The 21,635-nt window shown below is 46.6% G+C and overlaps 1 protein-coding gene across 1 annotated transcript; it reads left to right on the forward strand.

Annotated features, from left to right (window-relative positions):
- The first annotated feature begins 49 nt into the window (after positions 1-49).
- On the forward strand, positions 50-20,931 carry LOC108153231 (rho GTPase-activating protein gacZ). The gene is made up of 5 exons (XM_017283066.2): positions 50-311; positions 461-526; positions 18,873-19,909; positions 19,982-20,107; positions 20,180-20,931. Exons 2-5 carry the CDS (start codon positions 506-508, stop codon positions 20,439-20,441), a joined length of 1,446 nt encoding a protein of 481 aa, XP_017138555.1. The 5' UTR covers positions 50-311; positions 461-505; the 3' UTR covers positions 20,442-20,931.
- The last annotated feature ends 704 nt before the right edge of the window (positions 20,932-21,635 follow it).

The raw sequence follows: 21,635 nt of genomic DNA on the forward strand, positions 1-21,635 counted from the left end.
ACATCTGAAAGCGGGTGTATTTGAAAGCACGGGCCTTGCCTCCGCCATTTCCCCACCATTTTCAAAAAAGCCGCGGACAAGAAAACAACAGAAAAATAGTGTCGAATTTTTTCTGAAATCGGAAAGTCCGCTGATATATCCCTGATATATATATTGTCGAAAAAATATATATATTGATATTTGCCCTTGCGTGCTGGTCGTGCTCTCTCTTCCCGCGTTGTTTTGTCTTCTGCTTTCTGGAGCTTTGCGCGCGCGCAACCACGGATCGTCCGAGAGAACATTTCCCATCGAACAACAGCAATCATTTAATTGTAATAAATAATAAATAATAAACTTAAACTACTGCCGCGACAGTGAAAGTGCACTCTGCGGCACACTCGCTTCTTCTTTTTTTTTGTCAATTTTGTTTTTGTTGAGTGACTTATTCCGTACGATTGTAAAATCAACCGTTTATTTGCAGCTTGCAGCGTGACACCAACGAGACACTCAATCAACTTTGACCAAAATGCAGCAAAAGGTTGAAGAGGTTAGTACCAGTCCATCGTACACCGTATATCGTACACCGTACAGTGATAAATGCTAAGGAAGAACAGAACCCTCGCTGGGGCCAGAACCAGTACCAGTACAGTGGTAGCTGCTTGGCACCCACCCGTACAGTGATAAGTGCTAGGGGTGACCCTGTGAAAAGTGTGAACGAAAACAAATGTATCGCAAAAGCTCTCCTCGTGGACACATTTGATCGAAGATTCTCCTCCATGGGGCCTGTTTCTGTTTCTCCCGTGATCCGGTATTCTCGTTTTTTTTTTTTTTTTTTTACTAAAAAGAGCCTTCTATTTGGGTCTGTTTTCCTGGTTTCATTATGATCGGGATGATCCTTCCGTTTGTGTCTCTCGATCCTGTTTTCATGGGCTTTCCTTCTGTACCTCCTCCTCTCCTGCTCCTCCTCCCCTGTGCATTGAACTCTGGCGCACGCCGCCCCCGCATGCTGCCGACGTCGACGCTGAAGCTGAAGCTGAGGCTGAGGCTGCGCTGCTGCTGTTCTTGTGCTTCTGCCGTGACGTTCCACTCACTGATTCTCCACTATTTCAACCCACAAAAACAACAAGAACAACAACAGCAGCGTAAAGAAAGGGAAGAGGAAGAGGAGAAACAATAGCAGCACCAAAGAGAGAGACAGAGAGAAACAACAACGTCCTCATTGTACATCAAACGATTTTGTTTGGTTTTCCATTTACATGTTTTTGTTGTTCCTTCTCATCATCTTCTTCTTCTGCTGCTTCTTTCTTTCTTTCTTTCTTTTTTTTTTTTGGTACTTTTATGTTATTTGCTCTCCTTCTCCCACTCTTCAGTCTTCAACCACCCCCTCTCCACCCACGCGTGTACCATTGTTGGTTTTGTTTTTGTCTGTTTCTCTGTTGTTTTGTTGTTGTTGTTGTCCTCGCTATTTGCACAGTTGCCATTTTCAGTGCCGCCGCGTAGCCCCCATCCCCATCCCCATCCCCACCAAAGCTACGTGGAGTGTGGAGTGTTTTTTTGGGAGCCAGCAGCCCCATGGTGATCTTTTTTGTACGGAGTGCAATCGCCCAGTCATGGCCGCAGCAGTGAAATTTTCTTTTCTTTTCTATTGTTTTGCTTGTACCCCTCACCCCCCACCTCCCGACTCCAATCTCCCTCCTGACTTTAAGAAGATCTAGCAAGAAGATCTGCTAAGAAGATTGGAGAAGCTGCGGACGACGGCGTTACCTCCCATCAAGCCAAAAAGTGTGCCAGAAATGTCAAGTTCGATAAACAATCTGTTTCAAAACGATTAGGAAAGACAGAGAGACAGAGAGAGAGAGAGATAGGTAACCGAAGTATTAGATACCCTAATTGATAGAATTGAATTTAAGAGATCAACAATCCAACAATCGCTCGGCAATTCTGACCAACCAGAAAACATCCATTTCCCAATAATAGATCTCCCAAGGAAGGTGTGCGATATAGGATGATCTTGGACTGCCAGAATATACTGGTTGTACACAAAATAGGGATATGTTAGGATAGAACGACAGGGATTCAGATAGGTGCTACTTATAGTCTGAACAGACTGTGCATATGGGGGTGGGGATGATAGGGAAAATGCACGGCGTCCAAAACCTTCTCTTATCAGGTGACAAGTGACAGCAGAATAACACGACAAGCGACCAAAAGACAAACAGCAAGACAGCCAGACAGCCCGACAGCCCGACAGCAGCATAAATATAACAGCTGTTTTTACAGCTTAATCAACAGCATGGCCGAAATGAGATGAGATGAGAACAACGAGGAAAAAGAAAACAATTAAAAAATGAATTTTCGGTTTTGTTTCAAGAGAAGAAACACGGAACCACCGACATCCAAAAGAGCCAGCCACACGACAGTCAACATTCAACATTCAACATTCAATGCCAGTTCCCAGTTGCAAGTAAAAGTCGAAAAACCTGTAGAGAACACACTCAGAGGCAGAGGCAGAGGCAGACAGAGTAGAGTGGGGCAGAGATGACTGTCCGTGACCCAAATAAATGGAAACGAACGAAAAATGCCTCAAGAATTGCAATGGACAGCGGTTCCAAGATGACGACAGACGATGGACGACGAACGATGGAGTGGAGCGGAGTGGAGTGGATTGAGGGGGCAGGGGGCAGGGGGCAAAGGGGCAGACATGGTCAAGTGATTGAGACCGGCTGATGATTGGCCATGGCAGAAGATTGAGCTTGAGGATCTCCCCGATGCGATTCAGGCCAAGCTGAAGATCACTCCATGATGGGATCTCGTGGGTCAGCCAGCCAAACGGATGGATAGGTTAGGCCTCAGTTCCGTAAAGAGTAAAGGCCAGGGAAAGGGCCAGGCCTTGGTCCTGCTCAATTTTTTCCTCCGATTCGTTTCGTATTTAGAAAAACCACCAACTAAAAATAAAAAAAATAAGAAAAAACGCCGAAACCGAAACCAAGACCGTAACCGAAACCGAAACCGGTTAGAATTTGACGCATCATTTTGTTGCAGTTGTTTTTTAGTCTATTAAAATTTCGCTTTTTTCTGCATTTCGCTGCGGACACAGCGGACACGGCGGACATGCGACGGGAGACGGGCGACAACGGCATTTTGTCGGACTTGTAGTAAAATGTTCACGTTTTGCAATTGAAAGTAAAATGGTCGGGACGGGCAAACCGGTACACAGAAAATGCAAATAAAATAAACAAAAACCGACACCCAAGCGTTGATCCTGAAAGCCTGAAAGCCGCTTTGTCAAATGCCTAATGAATGGCTTTATTTAATGCACTTTTCAGTCAAACAAATGTACATAAATCCCACACCAAAAACCTGAAATAAATGACCATAATTATGGAGGAAAGGATACAGACAGACAGAAAGACAGACAGACAGCTACCTGATCTTGTTAGAGCCCCAAAGCCAAGAGATACTTATGATAGAAGATATTTTGTGAAGAGAGAGGGCTGGTTCTCTTCCTCCCCCACCCTCCGTCTGACTGTAATTACATGCATCCAAAAACCAAAGGAAAGGCAAAGAAAAGATGAATAAAAAACGTAGGGAGTACTTCAGAGCGACTGAGAGACGGACACACACGCAAAGTACGCCAAAAATGAGAAAAAATAATAAAAGATACTCTTAAAACAAACAAAAAACAAAACTCGAAACTTGTCGTTCGACGATCGCCGCGGGCCTGGCAGAAGGTGGGGGTCAATGTCTGAGGGTCGGTGACTCCTGACCTCTGGCAAGCGCTCGAAAGAAAATAATTAACACAGTTACTGGTTACTGGTTGGAGCCACCAAAACTCTCCCTCCCCACCCCACGAAAAGCCCACCAGAAACCGAAAAAGATGAGATCTTTTGGGCCGTGAAACTGAAACTGGAGCAAGAAAGAAAGAAAAACCCTGTAAGAAGCGCTCGGAATAGAGGCTGTTCCTAGAAAGATTTCGTATGGAAATCTAAAGTAGGGAATCCATCATTCGAGCGATTCATTTGTCTGCTCCAAAGTGGAGCTCCATTCGAATAGTCAAGTCAATCATCTTTCGCCCTGCAGAAGCCTCAGAGTGAACCCTGACTTCCAAATGTGACCTTTGACTTAAAGAAAACCTAATGGGATGGGCAATAATCTGCAATGAATGGGTGCAACCCACGGATGAACACGGATCGAGTGAATTTACTCCGTTTACTCCACTTTCGGACTTCGAAGTGGGATTCTGGGAACCACTTGGACTGTGTTTTCTTGTGGCTTTCTGGGAATTGCATCTCCTCCGTGCGTTATCTACGAAAACTCTTTTCGAAACTCTTTCCCCGGAGTGCAGCCCACGAGTGCGTACATGTATATGGGCGCTAGGAGCGTGAACAATGGCAAATAAAACAAATATTATGCATCATAAATTTCACCGTCAACCGTCAACGAATCAAACAACAAACCGGTCCGTCCAAAAGTCACTCGGTCGATTCTGACAATGAACCCGAAAGGCAAAGACCCAGAGATGGAGATCGTGATGGAGATGGAAGTGGAATTGGAGAGACACCAAGAGATACCGAGGTGTAAAAGCGAAATGCTCACAGAAAAAAACAAAAAAGAAAAAGATTACGAAATCGTTTAAGCTCCACAAATCTGAATAATGATAATAATAAGACGACCATAAAGCATTTGTTTCGATTAGAAATTCAAATTCAACTTCAACTTCGACTGAAGTTGCGGGGTTTCGGGGTTTCGGGGTTTCCTATGAAAAGTGAATGGGGGGAACGGGGCGAGAGGAGGAACCGTTAGGATTTTGTGTCTGTGGCAAGCGATTAAGTGCCCCACAACAATGCAATGTTTTCCTTTAGTTTTTTGTTGTCTTTCTTTTATGTATTTTTGGTATTTTTTGTATTTTTTGTATTTGAAAGTTATCTGAACTATATTTTATGCTGTAATCCCCGGTGCCTGAGCCAAAAACAACCGATGGCGATATGCCGATGGCGATGCCGATGCATTCGCCCCGTTTCTTAATTAATTGATCGGACGGTGGACGTGGACGATGGACGACGGATGACGGACTATGGATGGTGCGCGCGTTTACCGTTGGCTGGCTGATATAATTGCCGGCCCGGCCGCAACTCGCATTTTATAACTCACTCGGAGAGCGAGAAATAAAGAAATCAATTTGCCATAACCCAAAAAGCATGTCAATCAAAGTGAAAGAAGACAAGTCAAATCGAATCGAATGAAGTCAGGTCGTGGTGTCGTTGCAGGTGTCGATTATCTCATAGATACGAACACATGATGGATATACATATGTAGATATTGATCCGCAATTAGTTGATCGTTTGATTAGAGACTAGAGCTGCGATTACTGCTGCTCCCCGGTCGCTGATTGTCTTGGGAAATTGATTTTCTGTGTGTGGATCGGAATATCTACTCTGAGATGATAGATTAGATGCCAGTTTCCTCCTATTCTTTTCTCATGGATCTGATGGATCTTCGCTTTGAAAGTTGTTTTCTCAAATCAACTGCATCTTTCATCCAATACCGATCCGCGATCCGCGATCCGCGATCTTCGATTGCCGATCCCCAAAGACATCGATGAAGAACGTGCAAGAGAAATAATGAGATTTTACATTTTCTTTTTCTAGAAAGTTTCCCTTCTTCTTCTTTTCTCGTTTATCGTTTTTATTGCTTATTTGCTTTTTTGTCTGGATTCAAATTCATATTTCCTGGGCAACGTCGCGTCGGAAGAGGCAACTTTGGGGGCATACGAAGTTGCAAGTTCATCATGGGAGCTGTCATGCATGCAACATGAAGATTTTCCTGGGTTTTCCAGGTTTTTCAATTAACTTTTCGACTGTTGCATGTCGGAGAGATCCGCAACATGTGTGAAAATGGAAAATGGGAAACAAGATCGCAGGGAATCAACTGAAAATCAGGGAACGGAATGCCATTACTGGCAGATAAAGATGACAGCTTTATTGCATGCCAAAATATTTCATTGGAAAGGCCCTCCGCCGTGAAGGCCACCCCCGACTCAAAAGGTGATGGAAAATACATTCACACATACTCGTACAGACATTTGTCGAAATGTCGAAACTTTCCCCCATTCGGAGGCGGCCCCATAAAGTGGGGGATGGAGCCCTGCATGAAACCTTTATGTAGTTCCCTCACTTTCCAATACTTTTCCATTGTCTGGCCCCCTTTTGGATATTGATACTCGTGCTCCGACTCGTTCACTGTAGGCCGTACCCGTAGCAGGGGTTCGGCGGGTGGTGGGTGGTGGGTGACCTACCGCAACATTTGGAGGCGTCTCCGTCGCGTTTCTGCAGCGTTTCCATATCAGTGGCACTCGCTGAGCGATTTGCACGGCAACCTTAACCCATTGGCACATATGAGCATACCCGCACGCACCTCCCCCCATCGCACACTCCGCTCCACTGCACTCTCTCTTTCAATTAGCCATGGCCGTGGATCCAGCCACCAACTGGCATCCAAATCCCAGTCCCAAACCCGAGCACGAGTCTACTCGGAGCGGAGTGTACGCGAGTATCAATTAGCCGGAGCAGAAGAAGAGCAGGAGAGGCAGATGTGGAGGTGCCTGCTTTCGATTGCATGTCGGATTCCACTGCTCCTCCATCGGAGTGGAGTGGAACCCCTGCGGATGCATTTTGTTCGCTCGACTTGCAAGCATTTTGTGCTACTTTACATTTTCCCCCACACCCTGCCCACACCCTGCCCATACGCTACCTCCTCCCTCCTCCCTCTTACTCGTTCAACAAACAAATAACTCTTTGAGGCCTTTTTCGCACAGCTCTTTGAGGCATCATTTTCTATTGGGTTTTGGCCACCAGGGTTGCCCTGCCGCACTGCAATGAATGAAATTTGAATGAAAGTGACAGCCCCAGCCCCACAGAGGGGGCTGGCTCTGGGCTGGCGGTGGCTGTCTCCAAGTGTCAATGGCAGACGATGGCACCGCACCAGCCAATGCCAACGGGCAATGGAAATGGAAATGCGGCAAAAGCGTGTCGCAATTTTCATCATAATCAGCGTCATCATCAAACACCGACTAGACAATAGGTCTGGGGCTGTACTTTCTCCGATTCCAATTGAATTTTGGGCCCAAAGTGCCACCCGAGCTCGCCCCGTATGTGGCAGTGGAAGAGGCAGTGACCGTGAGAGTTGCCTGCGAATTGCAGCAGAGCACAGCACAGCCGCCACTTCTATCTGCCGCCCATGTATATAGTAAGTCAAGGTTCTATTGGCTTATTGCGGCTTATTGAATGATAACAGAACGATAACAGAATGAACCGGCATTATCAGCACGAAATTCTAGCGATAAGGTTCTTCCCCATACCTTTATTACAGTCTCGTATATGTCCTCTATGCCAAACCAAATCGGTGGGACATATAACTCTCTGGTAATTCATCATCCGAATGCCAAGGCGGGTTGGCTCATTACCATAATTCTAGGGCAGGGCTCTCTCGATAAAGTCCATTAGCAGGAGAATGCGGCTTTTTATTTGGAAGTTGGAAGTGCAATAAGCGTACTTATAGTCGGTTCCCATATAAAATACACTCCCAAATGGCAAATGAAACGAATGGAAACAAACAAGTAAAGCACGGGTGTTATTAGTGGAAATCAGGGGCTTTATCTAATCGGAACACTGCTCCATTAGCAGGCAATGTCTTTCCAAGTAACACTCACAAAAAACAGTACCAGACGACAGATTTATTGGGTTTTAATTATAGGAATGATACGAGTATCGTTCATCGTTCATCGTCCATTCCATTCCATTCCATCTATGGTGATGATGTCTTCATCCTGTTACATCAGTAGGCAATATGTACCTCTGCTGACATCAGTAATGGCCTGGAAATGTTTTCGGCCTTGTTCTCAGACGATGACTCAATTTCTGTTAACTGAACTTGAATGTTGGCCTGCTGTGTGTGTGTGGGGGTTCCTATATACTTGTATATCGATAACGGAATGATATCAGATAGCGCCTATCAGGAGCGTATACTCGATACGTTACTGGGTATGGGTGAGTGTATGGGTATGCGTGTGAGTACGGGGCACATAAACACTTACGAAGACACCTGCTAGTGGCGCCAGGCACTTGTAACAGGGTGTACCACTCTCTGACTCCCTTAACTGCCTCCATGGGGTGGTGCTGCAAGTGCTGGCATTGATATGGGTGGTGTCATTCTGCTGGTGGTACAAATGAAGACACCAGCAGGGGAATGTCGGCCCAAAGTCGGCGCAAAGGAAACCAGAAACCAGAAACCAGATAAGATTCGTCGCTGCCTCGAAAGTAATTGAAAACTAACAAAAATGCCCCTTTGCTAATTATAAACGGCTGGAGCACAGGGTGACTCATTCCGACCATCGACCAACGATCGCATCGATCGCATCGATACTCCGTCGCCTTTCGATATATTCGGTACTTTTTCGAGAAGTATTTATTACTTGATTCCGATTTGCATTCCCAGTCTGTGTGGCATAACAGCTGTCGCTGTCTACGAGTATGTATGTCATAGCCATTTCGTAGTACTTCTCAGTGTGCGATGAAGCCATTTCTCAGAGCACTTCCGCTGCCGCCTGCATTGGTACTCGTATACCGTGAGTGTGACAATGCATTGGGTGTTTAACGGTCCCCGCATTACCACTAAGTAGCTCCATCATCTGTCACACCAACATAGTAGCATAAATAAGCCACCAGAGACAGTTGGCCCCCATCCGTTAGCCCCCATCCGCCATTCGCCCATTCGCCCGTTCCGAGTGGAGCACAGAAGAAGAAAAAAGAGTCACCATTTGGCTTGGACTCCACCGCCGTCCACTGTCTGTCCCTCTCTCTCTCTCTCTCTCTCTCTCTCTCTGCATTTGCATTGGAAATTTATCTCTGACATGATTTGGCAATTGTCTCCCTCTCAGTTCTCGGGTCTCGGGTCTTGGTTTTAGTTTTGATTTTAGTTTTAGGCGCTCTCCATCTTAAAGTCTCTTAATCTAGCGCGAATCGTCAGGAAACAGCCTCCATTTTGTTCCTAAAGCGTGGGAAAGCACTCTTCACATTTGTGATGCTTGTTATAGGTCTCTCGACATCCGTCCTAAGTAAATTAGCGTAAGATATGGCTTTCGTTTCGTTTGCTTTTTTTTCGCTTGTCTTGTTTCTTGTGCAAATTGTGTGCAGGTGTTGGCTGTTTAGCAATTTAATTTCGAGCATACATTTTGAACTGTTATACTAGTGTTATACAAGTCTGAAGGAAGTCAATGCATTGATAACTAACAAATAAAAATAACTGTTATACATCTGTTATATTATTGTAATACGAGCTTATACCGCAATAAAACTTATGTACCTGCATTGAAAGCTAAAAGTTGCCACTGTTATACTACTGTTATAAAAGGTTGATAATGTTATAACTGCAGTGAAAGCCAATTCATTGAAAATTAAAAGTTCACACTGTTATACAACTGTTATACTAGTGTTATACAAGTTGTAATGCTATAATACTGTTACATCTGCTCTGAAAGTCAATTCACTACAAAATAAAAATCGTACTGTTATACAACTGTTAGAAGACTGTTATATAACTGTTATACCTACAGTGAAAATCAAGGTTTTTCCATTGCACATGAAATGCATTGCAATTTGTATTTTGTATTTGTTCTAATCTACGTTTGCTAATCAAGTAACCCTTATACGACTGTTATAAATGTGGTAGTATCTTGCAATTGATATGGGGATCCGCAAGACCCGCACTTCTTATCATTATCAGTTCTTCAGAGCTCTCTTTAGAAATGCATACTGTTATATGACCGTTTTCCACCGGCTTCCCCCTTCGGCCCCCAGCAACGAATGACTTTCCACTCGACGCGCGACCCATGCCATGCCATGCCATGCCATGCGGGTGAAAGGCAGCCCCGGCTCCAGCCCCAGCCCCAGCCACACGATGAATTTCCATGGCACTTGGTCTTAATAAGTATGCACAACCTTTCACAAAAAGAAGAAAAAAACAGCAACAACAGGTGCGAGCACGTTATACTCGTTAATGTGGGGGATATGGGGATGGGAGATGGTGCGGGGGGAAACATAGAAATAGCCCAACGACGATAATGATAATGATAATTTTTACGATCCATGCCAACTGACGGACAGCGACGGACAGCAGCGGACAAAATATGACGCTTATAAAGTGCAGTTAGCATGTCTTAAAGACGTCTAAACAGTTTACCGTTGGCTGACTGACTGTCTGCCTGTCTGTCCAGTAGCTAAGCGGCCGCTAAATGTCATAAATGCGGACAATGGACGACGCATCGTAGCACCTCATGGACATGGACGGTGACCACAGCAGAATGCAGAGCAGAAGACCACGGGATCCATTTGCGATGATGGACAGCGGAGCATTTCATTCACAAAAATCACAAAGAAATGAAAATTAAGAAAATACCGCTGTCCGGCTGACTGGCTGTCTGGCTGACTGGCTGCCTGGCTTTCTGGCCATTCATTCAAGATCAGCTTAGCGGTGGGCGTGAATGGCTAACGGTTAGGCGGCTCTCGCGGGAAATTACCAAAACCGTTGGCCAGGCCAGGGATCGTAGACCAGGCCTATTGTCACGTTCCAGGCGTGCCACCACCTTGTTGGCACTCTCCCGAAAGCCGAAAGCCGAAAGCATTAACTTAATGCCAGCTCTGGGGTGTGTCGGGTCGGTCTGTGAAATGGTTTCACTTTTAATCAATCACAAGTCAGAGTCGTAGTCGAAGCTAATGCCAGGCCATGTCGCGAGGATCTAGACAAGCGCCAGTTACCCGATTGATCTGTGGACCAGAGAGACCAACGAGACCAAAGAGTCAACACCGATGCCACCGATGAAGAGCAAAGTACGAGAGCGGGCAAAGATTCGAACAAAGCAACTCAATTAACTGTGGCCCGTGTACCGCCAGAGTGTATCTTTAGAAACAAGATCTGAATCGAGTGTGCTTGTCGGTGTCCCCCGTGCCCCGTGCCCCGTGCCCCGAACCCCTGCCGCCGCAGCGTTTCGCAAATATTTGCCATTGTTTCGTTCGCTCGCTCGCTCGTTGTACATATTTCAATCAGCCAGCGACAGAAAACAGAAAATATGAAACAGAGTTTCAATTACAACAGCAAACAAGAGGCAGAGGCCCCCAAAAATATGGCAATTACCAACAAAGAGATACATAGATACTCGTACAGAAGAAGAAGTATCTGTATCTGTATCTGCTCTATACTAGTCTATATGCTAGTGGTTGTGTGTGTGTGTGTTTGTGTATCTGTATCTTTTACGTGCTTCGTGTAGCGTGGCTTTGGTGCGCCTCAAGTTCAAAACCCAGCGCTCTGCGGCGCACGCAACTCGAGCTGCAGCTGCAGATACAGATACATGTGTATCCATCAGATGCAGCGTGCGCAGTGCACTCGTAGGTTGTTCTCTTCTGTGGCGCCTCGCGCAGTGCATGTCAATGCCCCAGCTGTCACTCAAAGTTGCCTCAGAGGTTGGGCTGGTCGCAGATGACATAATGTGTGGCCAAGCAACCGACTTTGACTTCCACAGCCACAGCCACTGCGACTGCGACTCTTCGGCTCTGACTCCATGTATAATGCGGTGCACGTTTTGTGGTCACATGGCCATCGGCAATCGGCATGCAGCGCTGCCCCACTCCGCTCCACTCCACTCTCCTCTGCACAGCACTATTTCTGTGACATAATTTGTCTCTCGGCTCGCTCCGGTTCGGTTTTTGTCATTGTATTTTTTAGCCATCTCCAAGTACCGAGTAGTGCGAATCGCACAGCGACTGCGACTGCGACTGCGACTTGGAATGGGACTGGGACTGCGACTGGGACTGGGAGGATAGTCGACTGGGTGACTGGGACAGTGGTGGCTCCACGGTGCACCACTTGAGTGACCAATACGATTACGAGTACGAGTATAAGTGTGTGTTTCCTCGAGTGGGATTATGTCGCTTGAATGGCTTGAAATTGCACCTGTTATACAACTCTTGTGCTGTCTTACAACTGTTATACACACCACCAATCGGTAGCACCCATTGCGGTGCGGGTATGTTAAAGCATTTTATGGAGTGCTTTATTCTCCCACCTTCCAAAGGAAGATCAGAGGCTACCCCAAGATCTGTCCCCAAGTGTGTCTAATGAGGAAATCCTCATCCTTGGACCTGCCAACTCCTGTTGAATGCCTACGAAAGAAGAAACTCAAATGCGTATGGAATTTATTTATTTCCCATGAAGACAAACAAATTTGGAAATGCCGGGATCTGAATATGGATCATTTTGGTTACAGAAATTCTAGCTTTGAGGCAACATTTTTACTGGTGGTTGGGATGGTGATTGCAGGTGCGTCGTGTGGTGGGGTCGTAAACTATTCACTTGAATCCGGATGCGCAGCATGTATCTATGTATCTATCCTCCCATATTGGAAGTTCTTGCGGTGCTGCAGCATGCGCATAGCCTTGAAACCGTAGCGGGTCTTCTTGCGGTAGGAGTAACGGCCCAGAAGTATCTTTATTTTAATAAGAAAATCTTTGTTTGTAGAAATTTTTTTTGGAGTGAGTTCAATCCTAATGCCTGTTGCGATTCTCTACAAAATCTTGTGTGCTTTCCACTCCTTTTCGGCTTTGATCTGTTGGCCCAATAGAATGATGACCCACTGCGATGACATACTCGTGATCTTCTGGGAGGGCTAGGGGCTCACCGCGGTGAATCATGCGTGCCAAATGGATGGCTACCACTCGTCGTATCTTTCCCATTGAGTGGTGGACTCCCCCGTCATCGGGCACTTAATTTAATCACTGACTAACAAAACCAAATGACTACGACCCCCATCCCCGAGCCAATAAAAACCAAGACCGAACCGAAAGCCAAAGCCAAATTAATGGCCAAACAATCGGCAATCAAGTTGTGGAAAGTAACGAGCTGAAATTGAAAAACAAACTGTAGTTCGAGCCCCTGATTTGGCCAGGTCACGCATCGCAGCCTTCCTTCTCTTGGCCCCCGAAACGAACTGAATGCCGAAGCCACAAGGAAAATTCTCGCACTCTCCTAAGTGATCCAATCGATGTGTGCTGTGTGTGTGTGCTTTTTATCAGCTTTTAGCCCATATTCCTTTGGCCCCGTGCGTTATCGCGAATTCATTTTCAGTAAATGCCCTCCTCCTATACCTTCCGCCTCCGCCTCCGCCTCCGCCTCCACCTCCCACTGACACAAGCCCCGTCCCGCCGATAGATAAGGTTCGAATTCAAAGGAAAAGCCACGCGAGCTAACAAATTGCGCACAATTTCATTTGGCCTAAATTCCCTCTCGCTCTCGCTCCGCCTACTCCCACAATTCCCTCTCCATTTTCATATCCATTTCCACTTCCATTTCCCCATCTCTTTTATCATGTCTTTGTCTTTGGTCTTCGACCAATTTTCGTGGATTTTTCGCTAATGGAGCGCGCCCTGAGCGACCTGAACACGACGTGACTTTGGCCATAATTCTTTTGGCCAAGATTCGGCATGGCTTGGCATCTAATGACAGACATCGCCGTCCGTTAACGGTCCGCTCCGGTCCGGTCCGGCCCGGTCCATTCCTAATGGCAAATAGCAAATGGTAAATGGCAAGAGTATTGGTAATGCTAATGCTAATGCTAATGATATGGCGTCATAATTGACACATGCTTCAAGTGCATCCGCCTTAGATTTCTCCCAACGATTGTCTTCTCTTCACTTCACTTCTCTTCTCCTGTCTTGTCTTCTGCGGCTTTCTGGTGGGTTTTTTCTGGTGTTTCTGGTGTTTTTGGTGGTCTGCAGAGATCACGATTCTTGTACAAAAAACACAACAAAAACTAGGTCTATCAGATCGTGGCTCTGCTGCTGGCTCTGGGGAACGGTAACGCTCAACGGCACAAAAGTTGAGCAAAAAAGGTAATGGCATTGGGCAAATACTTGTACTTGTACTTGCAGATAATTCCATTCTCGAGTTGTTCGAGCAAAAGTTCTAGAGCTATGGATGGCAGTGTCTGCAATGATCGAAATGGGGTTTCTTTTGATTACTTTTCAACATTCGAGTGTTTTTTGGAGGAGTGTCTGCTGATCATATGATGGTTCAATGTAAAGAAGATTGTTTTCCCTTAGAATATAATCCACTCAATGCATCGTGGAAGCCTGTGGAAGTATACCAGCGAATGATACAACACTATGTGTTATTTATCTCGAAGTATAACAGATGTATTAACTTGGAAGTTTAGTTAGTTTTTGGAAGAAGTTTCCTGATGGTGGAACGTGGTCTATGCGAGTGGGTTCCACTCATATATAGTATGGATTTCTCCAACGAAATGTTTACGTCTTTCTTTGAAGCCGAGAACCATGCCCCCAAAAAATGTATAACAGGACGAGTATGACAGTGAGGCCAGTCATGCCGATGACTTAACCTGCAGCCTAACACGATCATCTTCGGGTGGTACGTACTTTATTGTTGGGTTCCTGCCTCTGTCCCTGCCCCTTGACGGATGACCCAAATGGCAATATTTTTTGGCAACGCCCCTCTTTTGCATATTCCCATTTATTCGTTTTTTGCGTACACTTTTTGTTGCACGCTTCAGTTGCAACCGACACTGCCACTGCCACTGCAACTGCGGCGCTGGTCACTGAGGAAAACGCTAAACGAATTGGCCCAAATACGTGTGTTATACTACACGATCATCGGCGTGATCATCATCATGATGGGAGCTAGTAATGATCGTTATGCTAATGCTGATCGCTCGCCTGGAAACGACAGCAGCGCAGCAGCAGCAGACACCCAAGCAGAGCACCAGCTTTGTATTTGGATCAGTTGCTAGAGGGAGATGGCTACATGTGCATAGAGAGAGAGGGAATGGAAGAAAGATCGTAGAGCGGGCAGGGAGGGAGAGGGAGCCCGAGTCACGGTCACGTTTCTTGTCACGTTCACCCATTGTTGTTGCTGTTCATTTCTTTCTTCTTTCGTTTCTTTCTTCTTTTCATTCTGCTTCGCATTTCGTACCCATTAATTCTGCCCAAGAATGAAGGGGTATATATGCTCACTGAACCCTCTCAGACCTTCGATTGTGCTTCTTGTGGTTTCTGTTCTCAATATTTCCAGTTCCACTTCTGTTTAACGAATATTAGCAAAATCATTGTTTTCCCCTGTTTCTCGACCACTTGCAGAATTCCGTAGAAACAGTTCCGTGAGCTGCAAAAGTAATCAAAAAATATTAATAGTGCACAGAATAATAAATTTTAATGTTTCGAATGAATTTCAATCACAAATGCTGTTGAGCACAGGCTTTAGACCGAAATGCAACGATTTTGTGTCCTAAAAACCCTCGAAACATTTGTAAATACCAAGATCTAAAATTCTAGAAAGTTTTCGCTTATACAAAATAAATATCTTAGAAATTCTGTAGTGTAGCGATCGATTATTACATGTAATAATTCATAGTGCTCAATGTGTGAGAGAGAGTGGTTAAAACGGACTGGAACAACAGGGTATCATTCAGTCTGGCCACTCCGCAACACACGTACGTTCTCATTTGTTTGTTATTTTCTTTGGGCGTTGTTTTGTTGTTTTGATGCTCGTCGCTTCGTCTCTTCGTTTTGCCAATTTGCCTTCGAGGTACGAGTACTTCTGTTGTGGCTGTTGGCTGTTCTTTTGCTGCTGATCTTGTCAACAGCAACAGAAACAGGCAGCAGGCAGCAGGCAGCAGGCAACAATTTGTGGCCAGGGGTCCGTGCTCTCTGTGGTAGTAGCGTCTTGTCGCGCTTGTATCGTTCCCTGTTCCGTTGGCTGCCCTGCCCCACCGCTTGTTCATGCGGCCCATGGGAGGTTTGACCCCGGCGAATGTGGCATGTGGCAAGCACAGGCTCGGGCTCTGACTTCCACTTCCACCTTGACTTTGACTTCCATTTGCATTTGCATTGGCATTTGCATTTCCAGTTGCGGTACATTTCGACCGGGAAACGGGAAAGCAGGCAGACGTCGCGATCGCGCGCCAAAAGTGACAGGCGGGCGAGGAGCAGCTGTCGACTTGACTTTCGGCTGCCAGCTGCCACCGCCGATGGTGGCTCCCACTGGTGCTCGTGTTGTTGCTGTTGCGGCTAATGTTGCCGCTGTCATTGCACTTGGACGGCGGCAACAAGTAGCGGCGGCTGTGGCTGTGGCCAACACAAAACGGAAGTTTTGTACAAGTTTTTCGTTGCTTATTATTTTTTGTTGTTGTTTTTTTGTAATTTTGGTTTTTTTTTGTGTTTTTTTGGTGTGTGTTTTGTATACCCTTGCCTTGCCAGAGGTTAATATCATTTTACCAAAAAGCAAACACACGAGACTCTATGCATAAGGAATGCAAACATATATATCATTTATCAGCCACTTAAGGACTTATATCCTATATGCTACAAGAGGAACATACACTCGTAGTATTCCAGAGATCAGATCTAATACGTAGCCATTTGAATGTACTGAAACATAGGATAGATCTGGCAGTTCTGAAAGAATCCAACTCCATTTGAGGAATATCAGAGACGTGAACTTTAGAGCAGCTTCTGACCACAGCCTTGGCGCAGTCTGCTGTCCGCAAGAGTATTCAATGCTTCGGTGCTTCGGCGGTTTACAGTCGGACTTCCTTTCTGGTTTTCTCTGCTTTTATCTGTTTGCGGCAAGTGAAAACGACATCGTTAAACGCACATTTCGATTCGATTCGGTGTTTTGTGCCGCTGCTGCTGCTGGCCCCGGCCTGCCCCAAACAATTGAGTGAAAATCTGCATCGAATCGATGGGCCACGGTGGATCGGGGCGCTGACACGGACAGTGACAATCACTGCGCCCGCGACTCGAACAGTGACTGCAGCAGTAGCAGTGACACAACAACAACAACAAAACGGAACAAAAGAGGCAACAATTGCTCATGGCGGGGCACTTGTCGCGGCACTTTCTAATGTGACGGCAACGGCAACGGCAACGACAGCGACGACAACGCGGAAGCCACAGCGGCGGCAACAACTGGGCGACAACGCACCCACATGGAAGAAGTCAGAGACCTGGGAGACCCTAAGCGCCCTCAGAACTGCAGAGCCCGAACGCAGTGACCCGCAAAAGCAGCAAGCACTCCCCTCCCCCAAGCAAACCCCAGCCCCATTGCCCAGTAGAGACCCCATGTAAGTGCTTGAATTAGGAGTCCCACTGCAGGGGAAGTATTTAGCCATCAAATGGATGCTGATTGCTGTGTGAAAGATGGCACTTGGGCTGAAGAGGGGGTTAAATGCCGGGAAGTACGAGTAGATATGGAAGTTTGAACGAGGCACAGGGAGAGGGAGGAAGAAGCTTCAATTGCATTTTCCCAGAAAAGAAAGGATCCTCCATCCCCACTCCCCACTCCGCAATCCGTACGGCACTGCCCCTTCGGTCAATTAGAGTGGCATTCAACAGAAAGCCATATCTCAAAGCACGAGATTACACAGAGGTACTACAAGTGCGAGTATCTACAGACATTCCTGCTAATCAGAGCCATCAAATAATTATGACATAATCGATTTGGTTGAACAGTAAATTCAAAGAATCTTGACATTTGTAGATCTCTCGATCTAAAGCCACAGACCTTTCATTGCCATCGATTTCTGGGATTGATTCCCCCACTGGCAGACAGTAAAAATGGTTGATAGATTACAATTTCGATTGAGAGTTCGAGTAGATATTGCTTTCGAGCTTTGTAATGTTATATTTTCCCAGTCATTTCCTTGAGGAAAACTTTCACTCGAAGAAAACGGCAGTCCATTTGAGCGCCATTCGTGGGTGTTTACTGTACTCTTCTTAAGAGATTTATTCTTTGTTCTCGGAAAATGCATATTCTCCAAAGATACATGACGGGGTATTTCCATGCCGCATGCCACATGCCACATGCCACGAGTATTTGCTAAAAGAGATGTTGAACAAAATATACAACATACGAATGTTTTGTATTGTGTTGCAACAACAACAAACATCGTGTTAATTTGACAGCAAATGCGAAAATTTATGCAACAATGGAAGGCACATAAAAGCAGAAACAACAATTAACAAAAGCCAGCAACAAAAAGCCACACAAAATGGAAAAACAAGCCTGAAAGTGAGACTTTCAAACACTTTTACTCTCGATTTGTGTTTAGTATTTTGAAACTGAACGAACGAACCAACCAAGCGAGGAACCTCCCACTTAACCCAAGCTATCCATCTATCCACACATCCATCCATCCATCCATCGAGCAATCCAACAGCAAACTCTGCTGTCGATGGCGATGTCACGCACAATAGTCGGTTGGCTTGGGTTACGCTCCGATCCACCCTATAGACCCTACTTCCCTCCACTCCATGGCACTCCACGGCACTCGACGCGTGTGGTCTGTGGATTGTGTAAGCATCATATCGGGGATTAGGCTCCTCCGATTTCCCTCAAAGAGTTGCAGCCCTCAGACACGATTTCGATTTCGATGCTGCGGATGCGGGTGCGGGTGCGTGTGTGACATCCACCAAAGCTTGCACCAAAGCGATCCGATCCGATCCGATCCGATTCGATCTGAACTGAATTGAACCGAAAGTGAATGGCGACAGAGAAACGCTTGCCCCCCGATCGGCACTCGTTTGCGGCATATTCGATTACACATCGCAACGAATCGAATCGGATCGAATCGATCCCTCACTCGCTTGGTTAACGGTTAATCCGTTCCGATGCGATCCAATCGGAGCGGATCGGATCGGATCGCCTCGAGTGGTAACCGGACGAACACTTCCTCCTGCCGGAGGTCGTCGCACATCTCGGGTTTCACCCATCCATGACGAACCCGTTGACTAAAGACTTTTTTCGTTTCTTTTTTGTATTTTTGTTGCTTGCAGAAAATCGATCCCCTGACACGCATTCAGGAGGAAATCAAGGAAGTGGTGAGACGCGAGGAGGAGTACCGCCAGCTGGCCACGCTCTCCTCCACCGGGGGTGGCGCTGCCACCCCGCCACCCATTCAGGTGGACGAATTCGAGACGTACACGATTAATGGCAACGGCAACGACTTTGGTCAGGATCAGGAGCCGCAGGGGCAGGAGCAGCTGCTTGATCTGGGCGAGGATGAGGAGGAGCAGGACCAGGACCGGGGTGTTCTGGTCACGGCCCAGCCGGCCTTGGCGGCGGTACAGACCACGGCCCTGCTGCTGCCCATCGACGAGCACTCGAACACACCCTCTCTGGCGTCCAGCGTCAACAGCAACAAGGAGGAGAGCCTCGACGGCCAGCACTCGGACGACTCCGGCATCTCGGCCTCCTCCCAGAGCAACAACAACAACAACAACAACAACAACATTAACAATCTGGTGAAGCAGCTGCAGCCGCTGAAGCTGACGGTGGTGTCTCGCCAGGAGCAGCGCTACATCGGCCCCAACTGCTACAACCTGACCCCGGAGCCGCCGCAGCAGAAGCTGATGACCCGCACCATCTCCACGCCGCAGTTGAACGGAGTGCAGAAACGGCAGTTCGCCTTCAACGGCTCCACCAAGGGGGTGATGCAGCGCTTCATCGCCTCGCACGGCAAGGTGGGTCCCAGCAGCCCCATGAGCAGCCCCTCCTCTCCACTGACCCTGACCAACGGCAGCAGTGGCAACCTGAACGGGAACGTCAACGGCAGCACTCAGACGACCCTCAAGCTGAACGCCCACAACGCGCTGGCCTTCCTGGAGGCGGGCGGCAACAACTCGCCGACGGTCACCCTGTCGCCGGCGGCCATTGAGCGGGACTCGGAGGGACGACCCCTGCGCCGCGGCTATGTGCCCGTGGAGCAGAAGATACAGCGCGAGCTGCAGGACCTCAAGTCGCGGGAGTCCGAACTGAAGCGTCTGCGCAAGCTGAACAGGCAGAACACCCTCAGGGCCTCGCAGGACAAGCTGTGAGTAGCCACTGCCCACTCCTAAGGGACTAATCTTCAATCCAGACCAATCCAATTCATTCCGTTCCTCAGAATATTCAGCACAGATGATGAGGCCGATGCGGAGGCGGATGACGATGAGGACTCCGAGGAGGAGCACTGCTATGGCCCGGGAAAACTTCGCAATGCCCAGTCCACGCAGGAGCTGGACAGAAACGGGTGAGTAGTGCGCCGTCCATCAGGCACGTGATCGAAATGAGTCTAATGGTTCTTCGTATTTTCCTTTTCCAGAAATGAGCAGGAGATTGTCCACAATTCACAAAGAATGACCTGCGGCTATGCTTACATCATGTCCAATGGAAGTGGCAATGGCAATGGCAATGGAAATGGAAGTGCCAGCTGTAATGGAGGCATGCGTCCGGCCATGTCGCTGGCCCAGCTCTGTGATCTGACGCCGGAGGAGGCCCCCTCGTCGCACCGCCTCATCGCCCAGTGGGAGAGCCTGATCAAAAAGAACGCCGAGGGCGGAGCGGCCATCGAGGCGGTCATCTAAGGAGGCCAACCACTCCACACACCACACACACCAACGATCTGGTGCAGAGCAGACCAAATTATTATTGTAGTGTCCACATAGCCACACATGGCACTCCTTCCCCCTTCCGACGATCGTCGGCTAATGCCCCCAATCGCACGTCAATGTCCTGCTGCTTGCTTAGCGCCCCCCCATTATCAACGAATTAATTCTTAACGCCAACCAATTGAAATTGCAGCTGAAACTTCACATGAAGCCTGAAGCCTGTACTTAATGCGATTAATGTGTAATTTATACTGTGTACGTAATGTGAACTCTTCGAGAACCCTGTTGTATATAATTCTTCGTGTTTCCAGTGCGAGTGCGGTGGCAGCCGACTTGCTTATAATTTATTACAAACAAACTTTATATATACAATACTTTATATGAGTATGCATAAACAAACCATTAATGCGAGTATACATATACTATACGAAACCAATATGCGAAAACGATTCAATAAAATAAAATATAAAATATATTTATAAAATGCTTTTTGGACCCAGATCATGTCAAAGATGGGACCCCCCATCTCCGGTATAATTTGATAGCTTTTACGGCATAGCTTCTACCGCATACCTTCTATAGTTATTTTTTTCTTGGGGACTTCGTTTCTCCTGTTCTAAAATATAGAGATTTGTGAATCTTGTAGGATAATTTTGTGGCCTAGAGCTTGCCGTAATTGAATAATTAAATATTAAATGCATAATTTATTCTATGGATCTATGCAGATCATTTGTGACTGAATATTTCGCTTCCCAATGATGATTTCAACCAGGACGGACAAGAAATCTCGAAGCTATGCCATAAAACTTAAATAAAAAGAATATCCACCAATATCTAAGAACAAAAACCCTCAATTCGGTGGCGCTCAAAACCGAGAAATTTGAATTTCAGATCTGCTGATCATATTTATGATAACTCTGCAGTTTCTGATCTGATCTAGACATGATGTACCTTTTCCTGATCGGTATCCTATCCCCGATCGCTTGAAATCAGATTGACATCAGGGAAAGTAAGGATAATGCATTTTTAACGCAATGTCTTTATCATGGCATCATGGCAAAAAAGCAATTCCACGTTTATTAAATCATGGCATACTTTTGGGCATGGTATACTCATGCTTTCTGGAATTTAAAAATCACGTATAAATACCAATGCGACCCCCAGCTATGA

This window comes from Drosophila miranda, chromosome XR (assembly GCF_003369915.1).
Source record: "Drosophila miranda strain MSH22 chromosome XR, D.miranda_PacBio2.1, whole genome shotgun sequence".
In the NCBI taxonomy this organism is placed as follows: domain Eukaryota; kingdom Metazoa; phylum Arthropoda; class Insecta; order Diptera; family Drosophilidae; genus Drosophila; species Drosophila miranda.

Excerpts from the sequence above, each read along its gene's own strand:
- LOC108153231 (XM_017283066.2), top strand. The coding sequence starts at position 506 with ATGCAGCAAAAGGTTGAAGAG. Across the intron at positions 527-18,872 it reads TGCAGCAAAAGGTTGAAGAG|AAAATCGATCCCCTGACACG; the intron begins GTTAGTACCAGT and ends TGTTGCTTGCAG. Across the intron at positions 19,910-19,981 it reads AGGGCCTCGCAGGACAAGCT|AATATTCAGCACAGATGATG; the intron begins GTGAGTAGCCAC and ends TCCGTTCCTCAG.